Source organism: Brachionichthys hirsutus, chromosome 9 (assembly GCF_040956055.1).
Source record: "Brachionichthys hirsutus isolate HB-005 chromosome 9, CSIRO-AGI_Bhir_v1, whole genome shotgun sequence".
Taxonomy (NCBI): domain Eukaryota; kingdom Metazoa; phylum Chordata; class Actinopteri; order Lophiiformes; family Brachionichthyidae; genus Brachionichthys; species Brachionichthys hirsutus.
Genome location: NC_090905.1, coordinates 11,257,636 through 11,279,194, shown reverse-complemented (window position 1 = coordinate 11,279,194; position 21,559 = coordinate 11,257,636). Strand labels below are relative to the sequence as shown.

General features: G+C 46.8%; 5 protein-coding genes across 5 annotated transcripts; 2 read left to right on the top strand and 3 right to left on the bottom strand.

The window, feature by feature from the left end:
• Positions 1-1,092: 1,092 nt before the first annotated feature.
• Positions 1,093-8,012, bottom strand: safb (scaffold attachment factor B). Its single transcript, XM_068743263.1, has 21 exons — positions 7,860-8,012; positions 7,517-7,607; positions 7,197-7,252; positions 6,869-7,066; positions 6,725-6,784; positions 6,587-6,626; positions 5,382-5,790; positions 5,045-5,088; positions 4,760-4,869; positions 4,474-4,623; positions 4,005-4,093; positions 3,789-3,847; positions 3,620-3,693; positions 3,394-3,536; positions 3,097-3,196; positions 2,738-2,934; positions 2,446-2,599; positions 2,270-2,343; positions 2,120-2,178; positions 1,971-2,025; positions 1,093-1,884 (listed from the first exon to the last, which is right to left on the bottom strand). The coding sequence occupies exons 1-21, from the start codon at positions 8,010-8,012 to the stop codon at positions 1,764-1,766; spliced, it is 2,436 nt and encodes an 811-aa protein (XP_068599364.1). The 3' UTR covers positions 1,093-1,763.
• Positions 8,013-9,426: 1,414 nt separating this feature from the next.
• On the bottom strand, positions 9,427-11,031 carry mrpl54 (mitochondrial ribosomal protein L54). The gene is made up of 3 exons (XM_068743812.1): positions 10,858-11,031; positions 10,373-10,529; positions 9,427-10,018 (listed from the first exon to the last, which is right to left on the bottom strand). Exons 1-3 carry the CDS (start codon positions 10,988-10,990, stop codon positions 9,886-9,888), a joined length of 423 nt encoding a protein of 140 aa, XP_068599913.1. The 5' UTR covers positions 10,991-11,031; the 3' UTR covers positions 9,427-9,885.
• A 184-nt stretch (positions 11,032-11,215) lies between these two features.
• Positions 11,216-13,106, top strand: fam32a (family with sequence similarity 32 member A). The gene is made up of 4 exons (XM_068743218.1): positions 11,216-11,333; positions 11,980-12,124; positions 12,720-12,773; positions 12,914-13,106. The coding sequence occupies exons 1-4, from the start codon at positions 11,260-11,262 to the stop codon at positions 12,980-12,982; spliced, it is 342 nt and encodes a 113-aa protein (XP_068599319.1). The 5' UTR covers positions 11,216-11,259; the 3' UTR covers positions 12,983-13,106.
• A 95-nt stretch (positions 13,107-13,201) lies between these two features.
• Positions 13,202-14,971, bottom strand: fh (fumarate hydratase). Its single transcript, XM_068743217.1, has one exon. The coding sequence runs from the start codon at positions 14,959-14,961 to the stop codon at positions 13,462-13,464; it is 1,500 nt and encodes a 499-aa protein (XP_068599318.1). The 5' UTR covers positions 14,962-14,971; the 3' UTR covers positions 13,202-13,461.
• A 777-nt stretch (positions 14,972-15,748) lies between these two features.
• On the top strand, positions 15,749-20,650 carry hdgfl2 (HDGF like 2). The gene is made up of 16 exons (XM_068743575.1): positions 15,749-15,820; positions 16,304-16,380; positions 16,822-16,963; positions 17,108-17,287; positions 17,620-17,739; positions 17,824-17,892; positions 17,982-18,159; positions 18,306-18,390; positions 18,503-18,794; positions 18,926-19,053; positions 19,153-19,214; positions 19,319-19,389; positions 19,481-19,582; positions 19,946-20,093; positions 20,203-20,323; positions 20,538-20,650. The coding sequence occupies exons 1-16, from the start codon at positions 15,749-15,751 to the stop codon at positions 20,635-20,637; spliced, it is 1,947 nt and encodes a 648-aa protein (XP_068599676.1). The 3' UTR covers positions 20,638-20,650.
• The last annotated feature ends 909 nt before the right edge of the window (positions 20,651-21,559 follow it).

Here is a 21,559-nt window from a genome sequence, read left to right as displayed (position 1 = left end):
GCATGATGATGATGAGTTAGAAATCTCCTCAGGACAGATGTCAGAGAAAAGGCCAGGAATCTGAGTAAAGGATGTTTCGCAGCACGGAGGACACCATGAGGTCAGTGGAGCGTGTCTGTACGTGCATGCGTGACCCTGTGCAGCCCTCACAAGTCCTGATGATTGAAGATGCTTGTTCTGGACCGGGTGGACTGTTTATGGTCGTTGTGGGTCCGGGGGTGGAGAGAAGGCAAGATGTGAACCAGCTGCAGGGACAATGCAGCATCTCCTGGCTTGCTGTGCGTTCTCAGTAGGACTCACTGTCACTGAATCTGCAGGAAAATAAAAAATCTATTTCTAGTTGCATGCCGCCCTCCAGTGGACAGAATGAAAACGGAGGAAAAAGAAAAAGAAAAGTGTTCCAGCATGCAAAATGGGATTATCAGATGGGGTGGGTGGGGGTCCAGGGAGGGTGTACTGGAGGGGGGAACTCCAGCTGCAGCAGAGGGGAACCTGGGGCAGATGTTAAGGATCAAGGAAGTTCAAGCCAAGAAGGCTGACAGTTGGTGCCGGCATGATTCATGGGAATGAAGTTCAGAGGTCAAAATCATTTCCTTTTTCAATGCAATATGCAATCCTGCTCCTTGCTGTTCAGCGGTGGGACTGATCCATGAAACATTAGCATCACCGGGGTCACCGATCATCTTCATCTTTCCCTTACAGGCCATGTGAAACTGTCCTTCCTCCAACCCTCCCTGGTGTTCGGGGTCTTTAAAGACCACCAGAGCAGCAAATACTTGCTGTGTGGCGAGTTCAAAGTTACACCCGATCCTTCTCTCCAGGGCAGCAGTCATGTGTTTTGGCCTTTTCCCTCTGGCAGGCGTTTGACAGCTACATTGCAGCATGAATTTGGACCTAATATTTGCATATTACGCCCTAATCTGAATGGAATGAACCCATGTTCTGCATGCTGCTTGACCTTATTGTGTTTACAATAAAAGAAGTTTAAATAGTGGCCTAAACGCACCCCTGCAGCTCACGCACACTAGTTTATATACTTCTGCTCAGAATGAGAACCTGAAACTGACTTTGAAAATTGACCATTTCTTTGACACCAGTGCAAAAAGCTGGATTCTTTATTACTTTCACTAACTTACAACCGTCCTCGGTCACACATTCTCTTGCCACTGAACAGGCCCAACGGAAAGGAAAGGAAGATGAAAACAAAATATATTTCGGCACAAATCTCAGGTTGATGCGCCGTAAAGTAAAGTCCGAATTAAAGCAATCTGTCAAACTGTGTTCAGAGACATGCAGGAAATACAAACTTTTATACAATTATCTCACAAACCAAACACTATGTACAAAAGGAGCAGTCAGAGAAATGTAGAAAAAAAAGAAGAAGTTCTACAAGTGTGTTTAGTTAGAATGTGACATTTAATTTAAAAACCTGTTCTTTAGCAACCCAACATCCGTCTTCAAATAGAGACGGCGAAACAGGCGCCTCGAGCACAAAGTGACTCACCGACTGAACAGAAGTGAAAACTGAGACACAAACGTACAGAGAACGTTGGAGCGGGTCGGTCCACCAGCCCGTGTGTCGAGAAAACCTCTGGCAGCTGTGAGAAGGTGTTTCAGTTTGGATGATGGACAGGGAGGAAAGTGACAGCTTCACACGTACAAAACAAACCAGGACGCTACAAGAAAAATATCGGTCTAATTTAGAAACAGATACAAGGCCAGCTGATCGCACTCTTCGTTTGAGCTCCAGAAACGGTCCCAGGTCAGTAGCGCCGACCGAAGGTCCCCCCGCCCTGCAGGCTGCTGCCCTGCATCAGCTGGTTCTGTCTGTTCAGAGCTCCAGACAGGGACTGAGACGTTCCGGTGTTCACGTAGCTCCCACGCCTGCTGGTAAACAACGCAAAGCAATGACCGAAACGCAAGCGATAGAACGACGAGAGCAGCCGAAACGCTCGCCGACTGGTACTCACGCTGCCATTCCTCCACGCGCCATGTGGCTCTGGCCCGGGACGGCGCCGTCTCTACCTGGAGCAACACATCACCCGCGGTTACAGCGCTACGCTGCAGGTCATCAGGATAACGACTAGTTTCAGACGCGGCAAAGCTCAAGGCTTCCTACTTTGCCATGTTCTGTCTCCATCCATCTTCCGGCTGGAATCCCAGTCTCTGCCTCCTTCCCTGAGAGACGAGCGAGTCGTTTCTGAGGTTTCACTTCCAGATAAATCGCTGCTGGTTTTTCTACCGTCGTTAGCGCAGCTGGTGCTCTCACCTTTGGTTGATGCGTTTGTCATATCCCCCACTCCATGAATCTCTGCCGTGCCGTTCTGACCGGTCTGAAAAATTCTGCGGCAAAGAGGACGGGAGAGTTGAACTCGCACCTTTTGCATTGCAGTAGATTGCCGGGAGGTTTTTAAGACGAGCTGTAATGGTTTCTGCCCGCCTCACCTGTCCATCTCTGTCTGCGCCGATGCCACGGCTATCGTCTTGGTAACGGCCCCGGTCCCTGTGGTCAAAGTCCTGATAACGTTCCTGTCGACCCAAGTCAGAGCGACCATAACGGTCATCCATGGCCATGCGCTTATCGGGCCAGTCGTCCTTCCTGCAACGAGACCAAGCGGCGAAATCCAGGATTTCTTCCATGCAGTCAGTTCACGGGGCCAGAACGAGGCAGCTGAACCCCCCCCCCCCCCCCCCCCCCCCATCAGCCATCCTGCTCGGCGTCACGTCGCTTGCTGACCTGCCATCCATGTCGTAGGGCCTCTTGCCGGGCCGGCGGTCCTGATCGTAACGCAGCTGTTCCTGCTGCCGCCGGAGCTCCTCCCGCTCTCTGAGGATCCTCTCCTGCTCACGCCTCCTCTCGTACTCTATGCGCAGCCTTTCCCGCTCCAAGAACTGACGCTCCATGCGATCTGCATCGAGCCGCTGTTTCTCAGACTGGGAATAAGAGAAATCTTTGTGAGATGAATTCGACACGAAGGAACGAATAAATTAAACGGCTCATTGTATTTACTTGAATTCAAAAACACGTTACGAGAAATGACAACAGAAAAGTGACGAAGCAGCATGAAGGAGAGGAATCCAAACGTCTCGTTCTACCTCCAAAAAGCGTCTTTTGCGCATCAAGTGTTTCCTCTCCTCCCGCTCCCGGAACAGACGGATCCGTTCACGCTCGTGGTCGGGGCGGCTGTCGCGATCACTGGAAGCAGAGCGCCGACCGAATTCAGGTTACAGCGGAAAATGTCGTCGTTTACAAACGACTAGTTTCTCCTCGCTGCGTCTGAGCAGGAGGATCCGAGCTCGCAGAAACAAGCAGCAGTTTATTCACAGCACCGTGAAGGAAAGCCAAGCTCCCGTCATCCAGAACCGTTTCTGGAGCTCCCGGACGACGCTTACGTGTATCGCCGTCTCTCCACCTCTCGCATCTCCCTCTCTCGCTGCCTCTGCCTCTCCCTCTCCCTTTGCTCCTTGATCTGGTCGAATGACAGGATGTCTTTCTTCTCCTTACTGGGTGATTTGCGATCCCGGCTCTTGGAGCTCTGCAGAAAAGAGAAAACGTATCATTTAGCCAAGTGCATTGTGGTCAAACAAGAACTGTGGGCATCGGTAGCTTGTTACTCACTCGCTCCTTGCTTTTGGCTTTGACACTGATGACAGGCTCTCCTTTCGACTTGTCCATAACTACAGTCCTCTCGTCTTGTCATGTCCCAAAAACAAACAAACTGGTTTGTCAGAATTCGACTGGACACGTTTTTTCCAGCCTACTCGATTCGAGCTGCACACGAGCCCACATTCCTCACCTTTGCCATCTTTTCCTTCGCCCTCAGACTTCTCCTCCTTTCCATCAGATCTACAGAAAGCACCGCAAGTGTGAGCAAAATACCACCAACATCTTAAAGCTAAATGACAGGTTTATTCTCGCCACTGGGACAAGTCACGCTAAAAGTGCATGCGCGCATGACAATCCAAAGCTGGTAGCGTTGGGGTCAGCTCGCAGGCAGCCTTACTTTGAGTCGGTGGAGTGTCTCCTGTCACCGATGGACTTCTTGGCGTCATTTTTGTCGGCTGGTTTCTTGCCTGCCGGCTCATTTTTAGCCTTTAACGTTCAAGCAGTAAACAGATTATTATTTTACGCAGCCCGTACAACCAATGAAAATGAACAACACATCTCGAGGCTTCAGAATACTCTGTCTGTCTGTTATTTGGTTTGTTGCTGCTTTGTTAGTCTCACACAAACATTTTATTCTCTCTACAACAACATACATAGGTATGTTACATCTTTGTTAATTATCTGAGAGTTTGCATCTTTTAAAGCATCATATAAAACCTTTGAACCAGACATAATAGTCATCCTCGCTAGAGGAGGTTATTTACACCAGATATTCCTCTTTAAACAACAAAAGGAGTTCGTTCCGTGCACAAACGCAGATTCCCAGACATCCAGAAGCTCTTTATGCGGTTCTTCCTGAAACGCACCCTCTCCACAGAGATCATCCTGCCGTGCAGCTCCGTCCTGTGAAGATGGCTGATACACTTGGTGGCCTCCTCTGAGGAAGACATGGTGACAAAACCATAGCAGCGAGCTCCGGGGCTCTTGGCGTTGGTCACCACCTTAGCTCCAACAACCTGCAGACAAGAAAAGAGGGGAAAGAGGATCTGAGATCAAAGAGGCAGAAGATGACCAGGGAACGGGAGCAGAAATAAATCCTCACCCGTGGATTAAACAGAAATTACTACGGCTAATCAGAATAGCAAGACCAACCTTCCCATATTTGCTGAACAGAGTCTTCAGGTCGGTGGCTCTGGTGGTAGAAGACAGACCGCTGACCCACAGGTTCCTGCTGCTGCTGGCTGCAGCGCCGCTTCCAGGAGCTGCACAAGACGAGAGTCCCACAAGCTCAACCGAAGGACACACGAGCAGCGGACAGAAAAGCTCAGCACACAAACCATCAAGCGTCAGAGTCATGATTACGATTTCACAAAGACGACGAGGTCCGGGGTGGATTTCACCGTGGAGACCCAACCCACGGGAGAAACAATCACTCACTCTTCTCATCTTTCGTCTCGGTCTGCCCCTCTTTCTCCTCAGAACTAGAGACAAAGAAAAGAGTATTGTCAACAGGGAGCAGGAAAGAAGGCGGGGATCTCTCCCCAAAGACTGGCGGCTTCGGTTTTTATCACATAACGATCGTGAACGTCGCATCTCGCACCCTCGTGAGGTGATCTAACAGCAGTTCCGTAACTCTATTCCATAAACAAGCATCGGGACAAATGGAAGCTGACAAGGATTTACCTCTGAATGAGCATCCAAATTTTGCTAGCACAAAGGAGCCAATGCTACAGAGATAGCCATTTTGGTTTCTAGTAGACAGAAAGCAACAAACCTTTTTTTCTGATCATCGCCCTCTACAGAAGAGGACTCTTTCACTGTCGAGGTTGAATCCGCGGCGGCTTTCTCTTCCGTCTTCTCATCCTCCTCACCCTCCTTTGACCCCATTTCTGAATCAACAGTTTCACCCACAGCGCCCTGTTTGCTTACACTAACATCCCGCAAGCTTTCGTTTTCAGTGTCAATTGTCTCTTCTGGGACATTCTGTGCGTCCCCAATGTCTTTGGTGTCAGCCTCCACGACCTCCGTGTCACCCTCCACATCCCCAGAGGTGGCTTCGGGCACATTTTCTTCCCCCCCAGCAGCGGCAGCTTGCTCTTCTTCTTCAGGGCTCGTCTCGTGGCTCTGGTGGTGATCTTCGTTAAGCGGCTCAGATAAACAAGACCCGGCTACTTTGCCATTTTCTACGGATTTAACAGGAATAGAATGGCACAGAGTTTAATCACTTCTGAAACACAGCATTGGTTAACGAGGAACTGGCAAGGCCTGGATTAGGATCGGCATGGCCACTGGCCTCCGATCTTAGAACTACTGACCCTAATGAGAGACTGGAAAAGAACCCAAAGGCCGAAGGGCAACCAGACAACTAGTGCGACTCAGAAATCGCTTCTTTACCCCCCCCCCCCCCCCGCCCCCCCCAGTTGAACCGCTTCACTCCATTCACCTTATCCGAAGCAGACAAGAGTTCAGAGCTGAAGAGAACCACAAGATCAGCTGTGCAGCAGCGGCTTCTGGGTGCCGTCTAGTCTTGTGCCAACCTTTGACTTTCCCAGTGTTCGTCCACAACTTCCCGCGCGCGTCCTTTAATTTCGCATCCTGCTGATTTCCGAGCCGTTGCATGTGAAACGGTTGGAACGGGCCGACGGGAGGCTTGAGGGGGATCTTCTTTGTCTTGATCTTCGCGAAGCAACCTAGAAACACTGGCAATAACCTGAAACCTCCCAGACCCTCACGCTGAATTGCTGACAGTGTGCATCAATTTGTTTAACCACCGCTGTATTAAAAGAGCACGATGAGCACACTCAATGTTCACGAGCGAATGTTTCCAATTGTGGTTAATCAAATTTCAGCAGAAAGGCAGCAATTCCCTTCGGGCTTCCAGTCTCTCCATCTGGTTGACACTAAACAAAGTGTTTGCATTCCAAGCTCAACACTGTCGAAAGACGCCTCCACCTTTTTGTCACCCGCTTCCGACAGTACCTGTTTCTTCTTTCTCATCTTCTGCCTCCGGATCCTGAACCTACCAGAAAAGAACAGTATTTGAATCAACATTAGTATCCGTGACCTACATTTGTGTATTCTATTTATAGATATAATTTCGTATATGGAGGAACTTACCACATGGACTGGCGCGGAGGACTCATTTTCATCCTTTTCCAATGTCTCCAATTCATCAATCTGTTAAAAAAAAAGAATAGGAACTTAGTAACATTGAAACTTCACTGGTAGGGTACAATGGAAATCAGAAGACAGGTCTCTCACCTCTGGACCGCTTGCTTCGACTTCTGGCTCCAAAGCCCCATCATCATCATCGTCGTGCTCTTCGTTCATAAGTGCATCTTCATCAGCTTGAAAATCGTCATCGGATGCTAACCCGTTGTCATTATCGGTCTCATCCAGAACATTCATGTCAAGGATGTCCATTTCTTGCATGCTGTCCTGATCGTCCTGCAGCGCCTCCTAAAAAAAAAAAAAACAATTTGATTAAAACATGTACCAAGAAAGCCCCCCCCCAGAGGACAGGGGGGGGGGACAGCTTCCCATTCCACCAAAGCAATGCTTGAAAACAAAACGCATTCAGCAAACTCACGTGGGAATCCTCCTCAACAACGGGCTCCTCCGGTTCTTCATTTTCTTGCTTTGTTTCTACAAAAATAATAATTTTGCATTAGCTGAGGCACTCCACGTCTTTTCTTGTGACGAATCTGAACCTCATTCCGATGCTGGATTTCAGTTTCCCCAAATAGCTATTTCTAAGAATGGCATCCATTAACCTGTCGTGTAATAGAATGTAGTAAATAATAGTTTAAATGACAGCGACAAGCTGCTCGATGCGAGGCAACAGTAGTGTTGGAGCTGCTGCGTCAGACTGATCTCTCCTCCAGCAGTGTTTTTTTTTGCGGACTGTACCTTTAGCGGTCCGTTTAGCAGCAGACTTCCTCGGGGTTAGCTCCGGAGCGAGAATAATCTCGTCGGGATTTCCACCCTCCTCTTCAATAGCCTGTTTGTCAACAAGAGAGCAGAACCTCAAAATGACATCCCAGTAAACAAACCGCAAACACCAGAAAAGAAAATTGGGAAATTCATCGCAATAAAAGCCCCTCGGGAAAGCTAACGGTAGCGAGCTAGCATTCAAAAGGGCCTCATCGCGTTTTTTGGTTCAACGAAGACCTTCACCAGAAAAGGGAATAAAGGCTACTTGTTATAATACAATACAACGCCTCGATATTTAACAATTAAACAGTTAAAATACCTTTTTAAGTCGCTCCGACAGCAAGCTCTTCACGCCCGTGGTGTCCAGGCTTCGTTTCTTCAGCTCGGCCTTGAGATCGATAACTCTCAGCTCCGAGAGTTTGCGGACCTCCGCACCCTCCAGGGCTTCCGTAGTCGGCGCTGGGTCCGTCATTGTTACGCCTGCAGATTGTAGTCTCAGCGAGAGCTATTGCTTTCAACGCAATTTGTTTATCAATGCCGCCCGACCAACGACCAACGCTGACCCCGCAAAACCACTGCAAAATGGCGAGCGCCGCTAACCAGGGTGACGTCACTGCGCATGCGCAAAGAGAAGAGCGCCTCCCTGGTCGATCAGGAGGGGGAAAAAAACTGGAACGAGAGACGCAAAAAAAAAAAAAAAAACATTAATGAGAGTTAATGGATGTTTAATTCATGTTAGTGCTGCTGGTGATAATATGCAAGTTAAACTGGAATGCACTGTCAAAAAAGATATACACTCAGTACAAACACGCAGAACGAAATTACATTTAAACCTTTGGAAACAATCCACAACATTACAGTATATAGCTTCACAGGTAAATGGGGCCTTGTTGCTCCCTTTGTTGTTTTGAATCCGCAGATGGGGTTGTCAATGTTTACATGAAATATTAAGCAATGAATGAATGAATATGATGAAATTGTCAGCAAATGTTGGAAATGTTACCGATGATACAATTTTGGTGATGATCCAGAAGGAATCCTGGATTCTGGCTCACTTTAAACATTTCGGTAACATTGCAGTCAATGGAGCAACAAAATCTGTACCTCAATATGACCGCTGACCTAAAGATCAGGCGGTTTGGATAATGCTCTGCGTCCTCCAGAGCTCAGGGGTTGTTCTGGCATCTGTTTCAGATGCCTTGTTGGGCCTTGTTAACAAGTGGAGCATGAGTTTGACAGACGGGGTCAGTGCAGCGGCTTCAGTGATGCAGTCTTGTACATGTCGTACAATCAGGGAGGCTCTTCTCACAATGTACAATGTACGATCCAAATTAGTTTCCTCCGCAGGGGAGGGGAGGGGGTTATTTTTCTAGTCAGTAATTTAAAATCATTGTTTTTAGAAAGAACACTATTTGTTTTAGAACAAAACCTTTACTAGCTGACTTCTAAATTCGGGCAGATATTTAAAAGGATGCTATGCATTCACCTATTCCCCCCCAAATGCTTCTTATTGATGGCTTGATAGAGATCCGACATTCAGACGTTTTAGATATAGTCCCCGTTTTTAGAGACGGGGACTATATCGGTAGTAGGATGCTGAGGATGGAACATGGCTAGAGGTCGACCCAGGAGAAGATACATGGACGTAGTGAGGGAGGACATGAGAGTGGCTGGTGTTGGGGAGGACGATGCAAAGGACAGGGTGAAGTGGAGGTTGCCAAACAAGCCAAAAGTACAGTAGTAGTATATAATATAGATATTATACAACCCTTTTATGAAAGTTTCCTCATTTGAAAGTGGTGCCAGCTTCAGATCGTAGTTACACTAAAGAGGTGATTGGCAAAAGCAAATCGCTCCACGACTCTTTATTTCTGTAGAGAGATTTATTTCAGCCAGCGAGTAACACACCATGAAAAAAATTGCTTTGTGTACATTTCCCTGTAAATCTACACAATTCCAAAAAAAAATAAACTGAATGTGTATGGAAAACGATTAAATGCAATGCAGAATACCTAAAACAAGTATAACTATACGTTAGTGAAATCTGAACAGACATATGATTTACAAAAGGCCTGATGCGTGAAGTCTATTTAACAAAACCAAAAGGTCTTTCTGAAATCACTTATTATTTAGGTACTCTGGTCTTGTTTTTAACCATCAAAAATTACCTTTATTTCTGTTTTCATGCATTGTCACCAAAGGCCTGATGAAAACGCTGCACAACTCAAGAATAATTAATTCAGGAAGGTGATCTCTCGCACACACGGTGCACCGTTCCAGGTCGTTGAGTCTATAAAATCAGAAGCATATACAGGTAGAGACCCTTTGGTCAGTCCAGGGAATGTCTAAAACTTCTTCCCTTTATGTAGTCTGTTGGAACGCCATATGTTTTCCTTCCTTAAACGCCTCCAGTACTGCCAGTCTTCCGGGTCCATCTCTTGCAGCGTTTTGGGTAACCCTAGATTCAACTGGAACAACCTGAGAGAATGAGATGCGATTCAGAAAACAGATCAGAAACAGCTCCATTTCTTTCCCTAGTAAACGTTATATCCTTACGTTACACATTATAAATCTTGTGCTGTGGTTTCCCGTGTTCCCAAGACAGAAGCAAAGCACTAAAGTTGGCCTGCATTTAGAATGTGTTGCGTAGAGGACAAAAAAAATCATCGTATGCGTGTAAGACGTGTCCTCTGCAGCAACAGGAGGAACAATTTTCTTACTCTTGCACGTTATCTTGAAAACAACGAGAACTACATTGCCAAAAGACAGCAGGACTTAGTTCTGATTAAGATTCCTTACAGTTGTAGAAAGGTGGGAGAAATAAGAAACTACCAATCGGGATACTGCTCCGGCGGCTTCAACTCAGGGTCTTCTCCTTGTTTGAAGATGTTGACTCCAACTGCATAAGAAGTTAGTCTGACGGGGTCTTTACACACCTCCGGACCTTCTAGATCTTCTTTCACCATACCTTTGCCCTTTCCTTTTGAGACTGCAGACGAAGACAATTAAATCATAGACATTGTGTCATCTGAGGAATTTATGGCGCTCACGTTTCGGTTACGTCTCTTTTGTAATAATATGTGTTTTGTTTTATACAGCAAATGTACAAAAGCACGACATCGCGTTTATTTGCTCTGTTTGAATATTACATCATGACAATGGAAAATTTCGATCTTTAATTTTCCACTTTCAGTCTGCCCAAAGCATGTCGGGGTAACTCAGTGCACTCGTTTAGTTAACGACCACTTCTGAACTAAACAGCGACATTTAACAGATTCCTGTCTTCATAGTAAACTGGACATGTACTCTTCACTCACCAACTCTCTTAGCATATCCGCGTGTTTGCGTCACGTTTAATGTGTTCGTCCTGTAGAACCAAGTCATGCTGTTGGATGTGATGCATTTCGTTAACGTAACTATCCTAAATAAACCGTAGCCTAACATTTTCATGCTGGAGTTTCGCTAAAAGATGCCGCCTACCATGCTACGGTTTGACATTCATTGCGAAGTTCTGCAACATCCGGTTTATTGTTGGTGTTTGACGCTGTAAAGAATTATCTACCGCCCCCTCTGTGGACGGAAGACTGTACTACAGAAATAAGCTTCCTGCATCGAGTTGTAGTCGTTTCCCTTCAATCCACCAGGTGGCAGCACTGCTGTTAATGTGCCAGGTACTTAAAAACAAAACAGAAGAAGACGAAACGCTCTTGTTGTTGAAAATGTCTGAGTACGACGTTTGCCAAAGGACTAGTCTTAAACTAAAAGGATCGGGGAGTATTTCTGCAGGGAAAAAGTAAGTGTTTTGACATTTTAGCTATATTTTTGTGACAGACGACACTTGATTGAAATGAGTTGCGGCTGATTAACGCGCATACCGTTCGGGTACGATTGCATTAGCTTGTTTGCTAACGTTAGCATCCTTGCGATAACATTTAATATACAGAGATTAACTGCGTGCAGTAAATAATATTCGGTAAAATTGGTAGCGAAAAAACATTGTACGGAGAAGGAATTTTGAATTTCGAACATTGTGGTCAATGCATAGACATTATGTAGTTCTACAGGTGTTACATATCAAGCAGTGGTTAGCTTAATGTTAACGACTGCAGCATAATAGAACACGCGGCCTATTAAACAAATGTTGAATTAGAAACAGCTTGAAATACTTATTTATGTTGTAAACATTAAGTTACCACATGGCTTCTTTAACAATAAAAGCAGAAGAAAGGAAAATTCCCACACTGAAATGAAGAGATGAACTATTAAACGCCTACACACCACACCTATCGTGTAGCCGCACAAGGGGTGGAGTGGCCAAACCAGTATTTGATTCCCACAGACAATGAATCTGTAAACCTTTTGATTATTTTTCTGCCTGTGTCCTTCCTTGTCCGAGTTTAACCACCAGCCAATTTACAATCTAATATCTTTTATCCCAGGAAGAAGAAAAAGGACAAAGAGAGTAAACTTCGCTTGGAGCAGTTTGCGAACAGTCAAAATGACGAGGAAGTGACGACTAGGAAGGCATACGTTGACAACATGACACCAGCACAAATTGCTTTTGATAAAATGCAAGAGAAGAGGGTAAGGATTTGCTTAATTAGTAAAGATTATAGTACTTACTGTAGATTAGTGTTGTTTTTTTACATCTTGCCAACAGATCATTCTAGGATACATAAAAAGGAAAACTTCCAGGCTTTAGCAGAAATGCCAAATGATACCTAAAAGGGTTGCAGATTATTAACCTGTAGGCATTTTTGTGCCTGACTGGGGGCCAAATTGCTGTACTGGAAGTACGGTAACATCTTGTCTAGTTTTTCCTGTAAATGGGAAATACTACGACCGTCCTTTCGGCTTGTCCCGTGAGGGGTCGCCACAGCAAATCAATGTTATATAGTGTCTGTAAGTTGAACACGTCTGGTTTCCAAAACCATGGCGTGGTAGCGTGTCAATTCCAAAAATGCGATGGCATTAAAGCAATTTAATCCTGTTATTTCTTTAATCACAGCTGTTGTTGCTAACGTAAATAGCGATACATATTTTTTACGCCACCAACAGTTTATGGAATTTTGAAAGTTTATATCATGAATTCATATACAATAATGTTCCTGTTTCTATTTGTATTGTACCTAAACTGAGCGATCATTTTATTTGTGTATTTTTCTTTTATTCCTCAAAGCAAATGGAGAGGATTCTGAACAAAGCTTCAAAGACACACAAACACAGAGTGGAGGTAAGTGCTGCACTCTTCTGCTTTGAGACTTTAAACTGGATTTAAGTGAATAAAGAAATGAATTCACACACGTTTCTACATATCTCTAGAATGGATGTTGCAGTTAAAACTCACAAATCTCCTCTGCCGTTACTTTGCAGGATTTCAATCGACACCTGGACAACCTGACGGAGCATTATGATATTCCCAAGGTCAGCTGGACCAAGTAGAAGAGGATCAATTTTTCTATTGTTTTATTTGTGGCTTTAATTTTCAATAAACACCAGTTCAGGTGGAATTCATTCTCTCCACTGTTGTAGCTCTTGGTCGATACAATAAAGGATTTAACTCTTACATGCTTGTGATTCAATCAGCGCAGCAGTTTAATTTTATGAAGACATATTGTTTGGACCTGGAACGTGGCACAAAAGTGAGACTGTAAACCAAAGCTCTGTTGAAGGAAGTTGTATTGGTCGTGTTACATCTTTAATGAATTGCAGCCACACAGGTCTGCATGCGACAACAAAGCAGCAGCTTCCTGTCATTTCGGCGAAATTGATGGATTTACCGTTTAGTTTCAGTCGGCTGAAACACAACTACGCAGAGTAACAAGTTGCATCAACAGTAAAACAAAAAAATCCTAATTGTTTAAGACAATGTAGACATTCTTTGGCGTTTTAAAATGTATTCAGTTTCCTTTGATGTTGGATCACTTCGGCCCCAGCATCTCGCTCGGCTTCACCCACTGGTCAAACTGCTCCTCGGTCAGGTAGCCCAGCCCGACGGCCGCGGCCTTCAGCGTGGAACCTTCCTTGTGAGCCGTCTTGGCGATGGCGGCTGCCTTGTCGTATCCGATGTGCGGGTTGAGGGCGGTGACCAACATCAGAGACTCCTTCATCAGCTTGTCGATCCTCTCGGTGTTGGCCTGGATGCCCGCGACGCAGTTGACGGTGAAGGAGACGCACGCGTCGCCCAGCAGCTGGGCGGAGTTCAGCGTGTTCTTGATCATCATCGGCTTGAAGACGTTCAGTTCAAAGTGTCCGTTGCTGCCGCCGATGGTGACTGCCACGTGGTTGCCCATCACCTGGGCGGCCACCATGGTCATGGCCTCACACTGGGTCGGGTTCACCTTTCCAGGCATGATGCTGCTTCCTGGTTCATTCTCTGGCAAGATGAGTTCACCCAATCCAGAACGGGGCCCAGACCCCAAAAAACGGATGTCATTGGCGATCTTCATCATGCTCACGGCCACCGTGTTCAGCGCCCCGCTCAGCTCCACCAGCGCGTCGTGGGCCGCGAGAGCTTCAAACTTATTGGGAGCGGTCACGAATGGAAGGCCGGTGATGGACGCCACCGTGGAGGCGACTTTCTCAGCAAAGCCAACGCGGGTATTGAGTCCGGTGCCGACTGCTGTGCCTCCTGCTGCCAGCTCATACACCCTGGGCATGGCGGCCTTCACCCTCTCTATGCTGTACTTGACCTGCTGCACGTAACCGCTGAACTCCTGCCCCAGGGAGAGCGGCACGGCGTCCTGCGTGTGCGTGCGCCCGATCTTGATGATGTCTTTGAACGCTTCGGACTTGGCGGCCAGAGCGTCGTGCAGGGTCCGCAGGCCGGGCAGCAGCGTGTGGTGGACCTCCGTGGCTGCGGCGATATGCATAGCGGTGGGGAAGGTGTCGTTGGAGCTCTGACTCTTGTTGACGTGGTCATTGGGGTGGACGGGATCCTTGGATCCCAGCTTTCCTCCCAGGAGCTCAATGGCTCTGTTGCTGATCACCTCATTCACGTTCATGTTGCTCTGAGTTCCAGATCCGGTCTGCCACACCACCAGAGGGAAATGATCATCCAGCTGACCGCTGGAAACCTCATCCGCAGCTTTGATGATCGCGTCTGCTATCTTTGGGTCGAGGCCATACTCCTTGTTAACTTCAGCAGCTGCTCTCTTCAGGACACCGAAAGCTTTGATCACCTGGATCGGCATCCTCTCACTCGGCCCCCCTATCTTGAAGTTCATGGTGGACCTGACAGTCTGCGCGCCATAGTACTTGTCTGCGGGGACTTTGAGCTCACCGAACGTGTCCCGCTCCAGCCTGAACTCGGAACTGGCCATTCTGGTCGTGCGGACGGAGAGTTTGGCGTCGCCGCTGCGTTTGATTAATGTCAGGAGGCTGGCGTTGTGCTGGCGAACGCTGCTCAAAGAGCGAAACATGGCTCCTCGCTAAAGGTGAATCCGAGCGAGGTCAAGCAAGCCTGCTTTCAATATTGTGATCTGTCATTGGGTGAATGAAAAAAACCCCGATGGCAAACAGCCAATGGCGAGGCAAGAAAGGCGGGACGTCCCTCGGTGGCCGTCCAATCGAATGCAGAGGCGTGCAAAATGCCACATCCGGATCTGTGAAGCGTTTCACAACATGAACAATTGTATTTCCTTTGTGACAACGATTGATTTTATTAGTATTTTATTTAAAGAATCAAGTTCGGTATCTATGTTAATTCAGTTAAACATTTTCAAGCGTAAAATATAAAATAAATAAAAGTAGAATGATATTGATGTGAAGCATTTTTCATGTCCACAATCCCAGTGAATAGTAGTTTCCATTAGTCATACCAAATGAAGCTGGTGGGCAAAAACTAATTCAGTGACACCTGGGAGCATCTATATATAATTAGATGTTGCATCATAGTTTGTGTTATGCACGTAATCACACTAAAATCTGATCGCTTACAATGATATTTACGTTCCTCACATTTTAATTTCCATTCTTCGAGTCTCTTATTTTGAAGGCGCCTCACAGGAAGTGATTGCTAATTTCACTCCGAGGTCTCCTCTTGCGGTAACATTCGTAGTACTGTACACGGCTAGCTTGCTAGCTTGCTAGCTAACCCGATCGTTTCCAGGTTTCGTGTCGGCCTGAAGAACCAAACGTTGAGACACAGAACGGATCCTCAACCCGAATACATTTTAGATCCAGCTAGCCGCACAGAGGAGCGGGACAATGCCTCACAACTTCCAGCCCGGGGACCTTGTTTTCGCTAAAATGAAGGGGTACCCCCATTGGCCAGCCAGGGTAAGCGAGCGACGTTAACGTTAGCAGCAGCCCGAGGGGCGGAGGGGGATGAGCCGCGCTGCGTCGGCAGCGTTAACTCATCACACAGATATAGAACTTTAATTCTGTTAAATACGTGCTGCAGGATGCGTTTATTTCAGGGTTCCAGTCAGCGTGCAGAGCAGGACAGGTTGCACGAGTCTAATGTTAATCTGCATGGAGACGAACAGCATCCAAGCTAGCGACATGTATTCATTTTTTTTAACCTTAATTGACGTTTAAGATGGCTGTTTGTTTCCCCGGAGAAGAAGATCCTCTCTCGGCATTAAGATGCCGACTTTGTAAACTGTAAACGTGCAATTCCAAGTGCCTGAGAATGTATATGCAACGTAATCCTCCACGAATAAGCAACATCAACACACGGCAGCGTCAAACTACAGATCTTTTTTTTTTATTATTTTTTTATCACATTGCATTTTAAATGTGAACCTTGCTTGCTTTCAGATTGAAGACGTGGCTGATGGGGCAGTGAAACCACCTCCTAATAAAATCCCCATTTTCTTCTTTGGGACACATGAAACGTGAGTGCAGCGCTGCATGTGTGATCCGGTTTGCAGCGTGGAGATGGCTGCAAAGATGTTTTTATTTTTTAAGGACTGGTGGAAATCACCTCATCGTTTTATCCTCTTCGAGGGCAGTGATGTGAAACAAGTGATCGTGTAGATTCTCATTCGTCAGACACCTGAACTGAAGACGCCTCGCTGAGACGAATTACTTTGCGTTATTTTTTTGTTAGGCTTCTTTCCCAAACCATCGACTGCAATCGTCCCTCCACTTTTAGTGTACATGTTTTCAAAAACAAATATGTCTGATCTGTGTGACAAAAATGGCACCAACAGTTTATTATTCAATCAAAGTCTGTTTGTCTGAGGTCTCAAATCGCTAACGCATTTCTTTTGCACGATGATATTACGACTGTTTTAGTTGTGTAGTTACATTCTCAACATTTGTCTGTTTGACAGGGCATTTCTTGCACCGAAGGACCTTTTTGCCTATGAAAAGTACAGCGAACGCTATGGAAAGCCCAACAAAAGGAAGGGATTCAATGAAGGCTTATGGGAGATCCAAAACAATCCACATGCTTCCTACAGCGCCCCGCCTGCCGTAAGTTTCTCTGAATCCTTTTGTTGAATCTGTCCCCATTTGTCACCGTCAAAGGGAAGAACATATTAGAAACTAGGCTTTCGTTCGAGCTTCGTAAACTGCGGTACATTTAACTGAGACGTCTGCGTCGTTCTTTGCACGCAGCCCGCCAGCTCGTCTGACAGCGAGGGCAGCAATGCTGCGGGAGGAAGTGACGATGATGACAACGTGGAAGAAGCCAATGCGCCCACGAAAGAAGAATCTGCAAGCGAGGCTGACTCCGATTCTGGCAGTGAAGACCAAGGACGGGGCCGAGGAGGGAAACGAAAGCCACCACCTGCGAAGGTGACTGTCATCGGACACGAGCGAAACCGTATTTATTGATTTGGTTTTTAAATTATTACACAATTATGGATACAAGAAGCATTGCACTTGGGACAACGCACAACCGAGTTCCATCGGCAGTACCGTTGGGATAACAATTAGCAGTGGTTGGATATTTACTGAGTGAAAATAAGAGGCATAACAAAAGCAGAACCATACCTACTGGCAAGCCTCGTGTCTCGGGAAATGCAAATAATAGTCCTTGATCGGGTCTTAGCTTTGACCGAAACCGTCCCATTTTACAACAGCTGCTCCAGGTACACATCTTTTAATCCTTGTGTTCGTTGCTTCAGCGGCCTCCCCCTCAAAAGAAGGCTCGGGGGTCATCCAGTGACAGAGATGCAGAGAGCGGCTCCCCCTCGGAGTCAGAGCCGACGCCGTCAGAGTCTGATTCCGGCAAGAACAGTGACCAGGTGATTACTGCGTAACACACACTCGCAACACGATGGGAAATCAACCGGCCCATGATCGTTACGTATTTGTTTTTCTCCGAACAGGATTTTACTCCAGAGAAGAAATCTGGTGTCAGAGGTGGGAAGAAAGCGGGAGGCAGAGGGAAGAAGAAGGTGAAGCGTCGGCGCCGTTGCCTTGTCTTGCTTTTTTTTGCCCCCTTTTTTCTAGATTTCTAAATGTTCTTTTCTTTGTGATAATGAAGGCATCGTCCGACTCTGGCTCAGACTCTGGGTCAGGTTCAGAGAAAAAACGAATGGACAGCGACTCGGAGGACGAGAAGCCTCGGCCAGCTCTGTCCGGCTCTGACTCCCAGTCTGGCTCAAAGTCTGAATCGGACTCGGACCCGCCTCCTCGGAAGGGTCCACAGGCACGCAAGAAAGGTGAGGCTTCATTCCTGAATATACAGTTTGATACTGGATTGAATTAACTTCATTCACAATTCTGCTGTTGAACGTTGTCCGACATTAAAGGATATCCTACTGATTACGGATGCGAATGTGCCCGGTGCTTATTCTCTTCCACACAGAGAAACCTGCACCAAAGTCTCGGGCACGGAAACCAAAACCTGCCCCCGTGAAACGAGCACCTTCATCCTCCTCTGACAGCGACAGGTCGGGCTGCGTCCACGACTCCTTCTCCGTTTTACGCGCCTCCTTTCGACTGCAGTCAGAATACCGAGGTGCGCGCCAGTTTGTAGTAAAGGTGGGCTTGTTTCCCTCACAGCGACAGCGAAGCCGACTGCATCAGTGAATGGAAAAAGCGAGACGAGGAACGCAGGAGAGAGCTGGAGGAGCGCCGGAAAAAGGAGGAGGCGGAGGAACTCCGTAGGCTACGTGAGAGAGAGAAGGAAGAAGACAAGAAAAAGAAGAAGGAAAAAGGTAAAAAAGTGAGAGACATTGACAGCAGCAGTAGCGCAAATGAAGGTGTAGATGATCACCCTCTGAAGAAATCCAAGAAACCCCCTCCGCCCCCGATCCCTGCGCCCTCGGACTCCGATTCTCCACCACCCTCTGAGGTACTTCCACCCGCTATAGGGAAGAAAGCTCATTTCCTCATTTGGAAATCATCCATATCCAAAGTCAGGAACTGTAGCTGATTCCAGGATCTATTCATGCTTCCAACTTCTTGTCCTTGACCCATCCAAAGGTAAAGAAATCTTCCAAGAAGCTCGACAATCAGAAGAAGGCCAGAATAAAGAAAGATAGAAAAGAGAGAAAGGAAAAAGAGCTCAAAGAAAAGAGAGCCAGACGATTGGAAGAGAAGAGCAGAGCGAGGTAAGAACACGTCAGAGAGCTAACCAAGGTATTTAGAGGAACGTCATGTTTTTAATGCGTACAGATCAGATTCTCTCTCTCTCTCTCTCTCTCTCTCAGGTCTATTCCTGAAAAACGTAAACCAGAGAGGTCGTCGGAGAAGAAAGTGGAAAAGAAAAGGGGTCAGTCTCTCCCAGGTTCACACTTCATCAGAGTGCAACAGGCACATTGGCAGAAATAAAAGCGTGACAGCATAGAGACTGTTGCTTTGTGTGTCCATGTGCAGAGACCTCCCCAGAGGAAAAGCTACAGAAGCTCCACACGGACATAAAGTTTGCTCTCAAAGTGGACAACCCAGTAAGATGCAGCCGCTGCAACGGTTAAATGCATTTCCACTGTTTCCGCACTCGATGCCAGTCTTTAACCGTCTTTAACCGCCCTCTCTCAGGACATAGATCGGTGCTTAAAGGCCCTGGAAGAACTGGAGGCCATACCTGTCACCAGCCAGATCCTCCACAAGAACGCTGAAGTGATCGCCACCCTGAAGAAGGTAGATTCTCTCGTCTGTTGTTTGGCTCTGGTAAAGCTCTTTCTAACCGTTAAAGGCTGAATCAGAAGACTTCTATTTAAGGTCACGATCACCTCTGAGCCAGGAGGCTTCCCCAGGTCTGAATGGCTGCTGGGGAGCTCCAGATGCTTTTTATTTCGGTAGCTGAATGTGATCTCATTACAGCTCTGGTTTGATTACATTTATTTTAACCCAAATGTGTGTTTACAAGATGTTGAAGTTTTCTTTAATCCTGCCTTGTTTGTTTTTCTCACAAAAAAGAGTTGGGGGGGTGTTTACGTTACCTTCTCTGTTGTCTTTCCAGTCTTTCTTTTTTTTTGAGTGACCTTGTTATGTCCTCTATAGATTCGGCGATATAAAGCCAGCACTGCCGTCATGGAAAAGGCAAGCGAGGTCTACAACAAGCTAAAGCTTCGCTTTATGGGCAAGGCAGAGGTGGTATCGAAGGCGAAAACGGAGGACAAGGAACAAGATAACGAGACAAAAGACACAGGTAAAAAGAAAAAAAGGCCACTGCTTTGCCTCTCGCTTCCATCTGTCAACCACATCAGCTCCTTTTTCACATTTCTTTTCAAATATTAATCAAGATTTGCATTTTCTAGACTCCAATCCAGTGAACGGGGACTCGGAACAGAAACCCGATGACATTTATGTAAAAGAAAACCCAAATGTACCCGCCCAGGAGGAGAATAATGACGACGATGCCTCCTCGAGTCCACAGAGGTGAAACAATAACTTCATGATTGATATATTTGCAAGGTAGAAATCCAATATGACATTTAAGCTCAAGCAGAATGAGTGCAAGCCGGCGTTTGGCACCCTGCGTGAAACTGAAATCCAGTTGCGAGGCCGACGTGCGCATCCTCCTGGTTCAACAGGTCTGATTTTCCGACACAGCAGCGGTCGTGACTGACGTTGTCCTCCCCCCCCCCTGTAGACGGAGCCCGAGCAGCCCCGCTGAACAGCACACGCACACCAACGAAGAAGCCGACGACGCCATCGCCGCAGGGCCGGAGCCCCCTGCTGTAGAGAGCTGAAGGACCCCCCCCCGCCCCGAGCAGCCCCGAGCAGCCCCTGCAGCGGGCCACGTGCTAAAGATGGTGGCCCTTCGTTTGACGTCGTGTTAGTGCTCTTGGCTCAACAACATTGCAACACTCGCCCAGACGTTCCTGCAGTATCTGTTATGTCAGTGTCGACGTTTTGACGTGTACTTGAATGATCTCAAACCAGAAGGCCCCATAGCTCAAACTGTGCGGTCTTTAACTTGCCACGGCAAAAAAGGAAAAGCTATTTTAGTTCGATAGTTTGTGGTGGGTTCGTAGCGCAACGCCACCCCGACTCCACCTCGTTTGTTTTCTGAAATGTACGTTTTATACGACGCTCAGCCCGTCCTGGACGCACGCCGTGCCCCGGCTCTTAGCTTCGTTCCTTAGAGCACATGAACGCTTATGTATTTCACACCATATGTATATTGAATTATTAAATTTTTAGCACTTCTAGCTGGAGATTAGGCTGGGTTAGTATGCGATGGGACTTTGACTCTTGGGGGGGGGGGGGGGGGGGGGGGAATGGAGCCATGATGTTGATTTTTCTGTACGTTTTTGTGAAACCCTTGCTTGCATATGTTGACTTAGGTTTTTATAAAGCCTACAAAACATCACAAAGACCTCTTGTCTGTGTGTATGGCATTGTGAGAGTGGTAAAAGTACTATTTGTGCTTATGTTTAGTTTTTTTTCCCCCCCATTCCCCATTTATCTGGTCTTGATCCAGTCAATCCAGTCTGAAATACAAATTCATTTTTCCAACTGATCTTCACTTACTTTTTTATATCCTTGTTTGCAAATATTTGCATCTGAGGTCTCGTCTTCCCATAGTGTTCGCTCTCGCCTCTACCAATGAATGGATTAAATGTACCGGTTATAATCTGCCCCTGAAAGCTATGGAGATCTCCCGTAGCT

What these genes read in the sequence shown, in the direction of transcription:
- fh (XM_068743217.1), bottom strand. Translation starts at nt 14,961, where the DNA reads ATGTTTCGCTCTTTGAGCAGCGTTCGCCAGCACAACGCCAGCCTCCTG.
- hdgfl2 (XM_068743575.1), top strand. Translation starts at nt 15,749, where the DNA reads ATGCCTCACAACTTCCAGCCCGGGGACCTTGTTTTCGCTAAAATGAAG. An exon ending in CCTACAGCGCCCCGCCTGCC is followed by an intron (nt 16,964 to 17,107) that starts GTAAGTTTCTCT and finishes CTTTGCACGCAG; the next exon opens with CCCGCCAGCTCGTCTGACAG. An exon ending in GAAAGTGGAAAAGAAAAGGG is followed by an intron (nt 19,215 to 19,318) that starts GTCAGTCTCTCC and finishes GTCCATGTGCAG; the next exon opens with AGACCTCCCCAGAGGAAAAG.
- mrpl54 (XM_068743812.1), bottom strand. Translation starts at nt 10,990, where the DNA reads ATGAAAATGTTAGGCTACGGTTTATTTAGGATAGTTACGTTAACGAAA. An exon ending in CGGATATGCTAAGAGAGTTG is followed by an intron (nt 10,530 to 10,857) that starts GTGAGTGAAGAG and finishes CTTCGTCTGCAG; the next exon opens with TCTCAAAAGGAAAGGGCAAA. An exon ending in CCGGAGCAGTATCCCGATTG is followed by an intron (nt 10,019 to 10,372) that starts GTAGTTTCTTAT and finishes TCATTCTCTCAG; the next exon opens with GTTGTTCCAGTTGAATCTAG.
- safb (XM_068743263.1), bottom strand. Translation starts at nt 8,012, where the DNA reads ATGACGGACCCAGCGCCGACTACGGAAGCCCTGGAGGGTGCGGAGGTC. An exon ending in TCGAAGCAAGCGGTCCAGAG is followed by an intron (nt 6,785 to 6,868) that starts GTGAGAGACCTG and finishes TTTTTTTAACAG; the next exon opens with ATTGATGAATTGGAGACATT. An exon ending in GACAAACGCATCAACCAAAG is followed by an intron (nt 2,179 to 2,269) that starts GTGAGAGCACCA and finishes CTCGTCTCTCAG; the next exon opens with GGAAGGAGGCAGAGACTGGG.
- fam32a (XM_068743218.1), top strand. Translation starts at nt 11,260, where the DNA reads ATGTCTGAGTACGACGTTTGCCAAAGGACTAGTCTTAAACTAAAAGGA. An exon ending in AGTATTTCTGCAGGGAAAAA is followed by an intron (nt 11,334 to 11,979) that starts GTAAGTGTTTTG and finishes CTTTTATCCCAG; the next exon opens with GAAGAAGAAAAAGGACAAAG. An exon ending in CACACAAACACAGAGTGGAG is followed by an intron (nt 12,774 to 12,913) that starts GTAAGTGCTGCA and finishes GTTACTTTGCAG; the next exon opens with GATTTCAATCGACACCTGGA.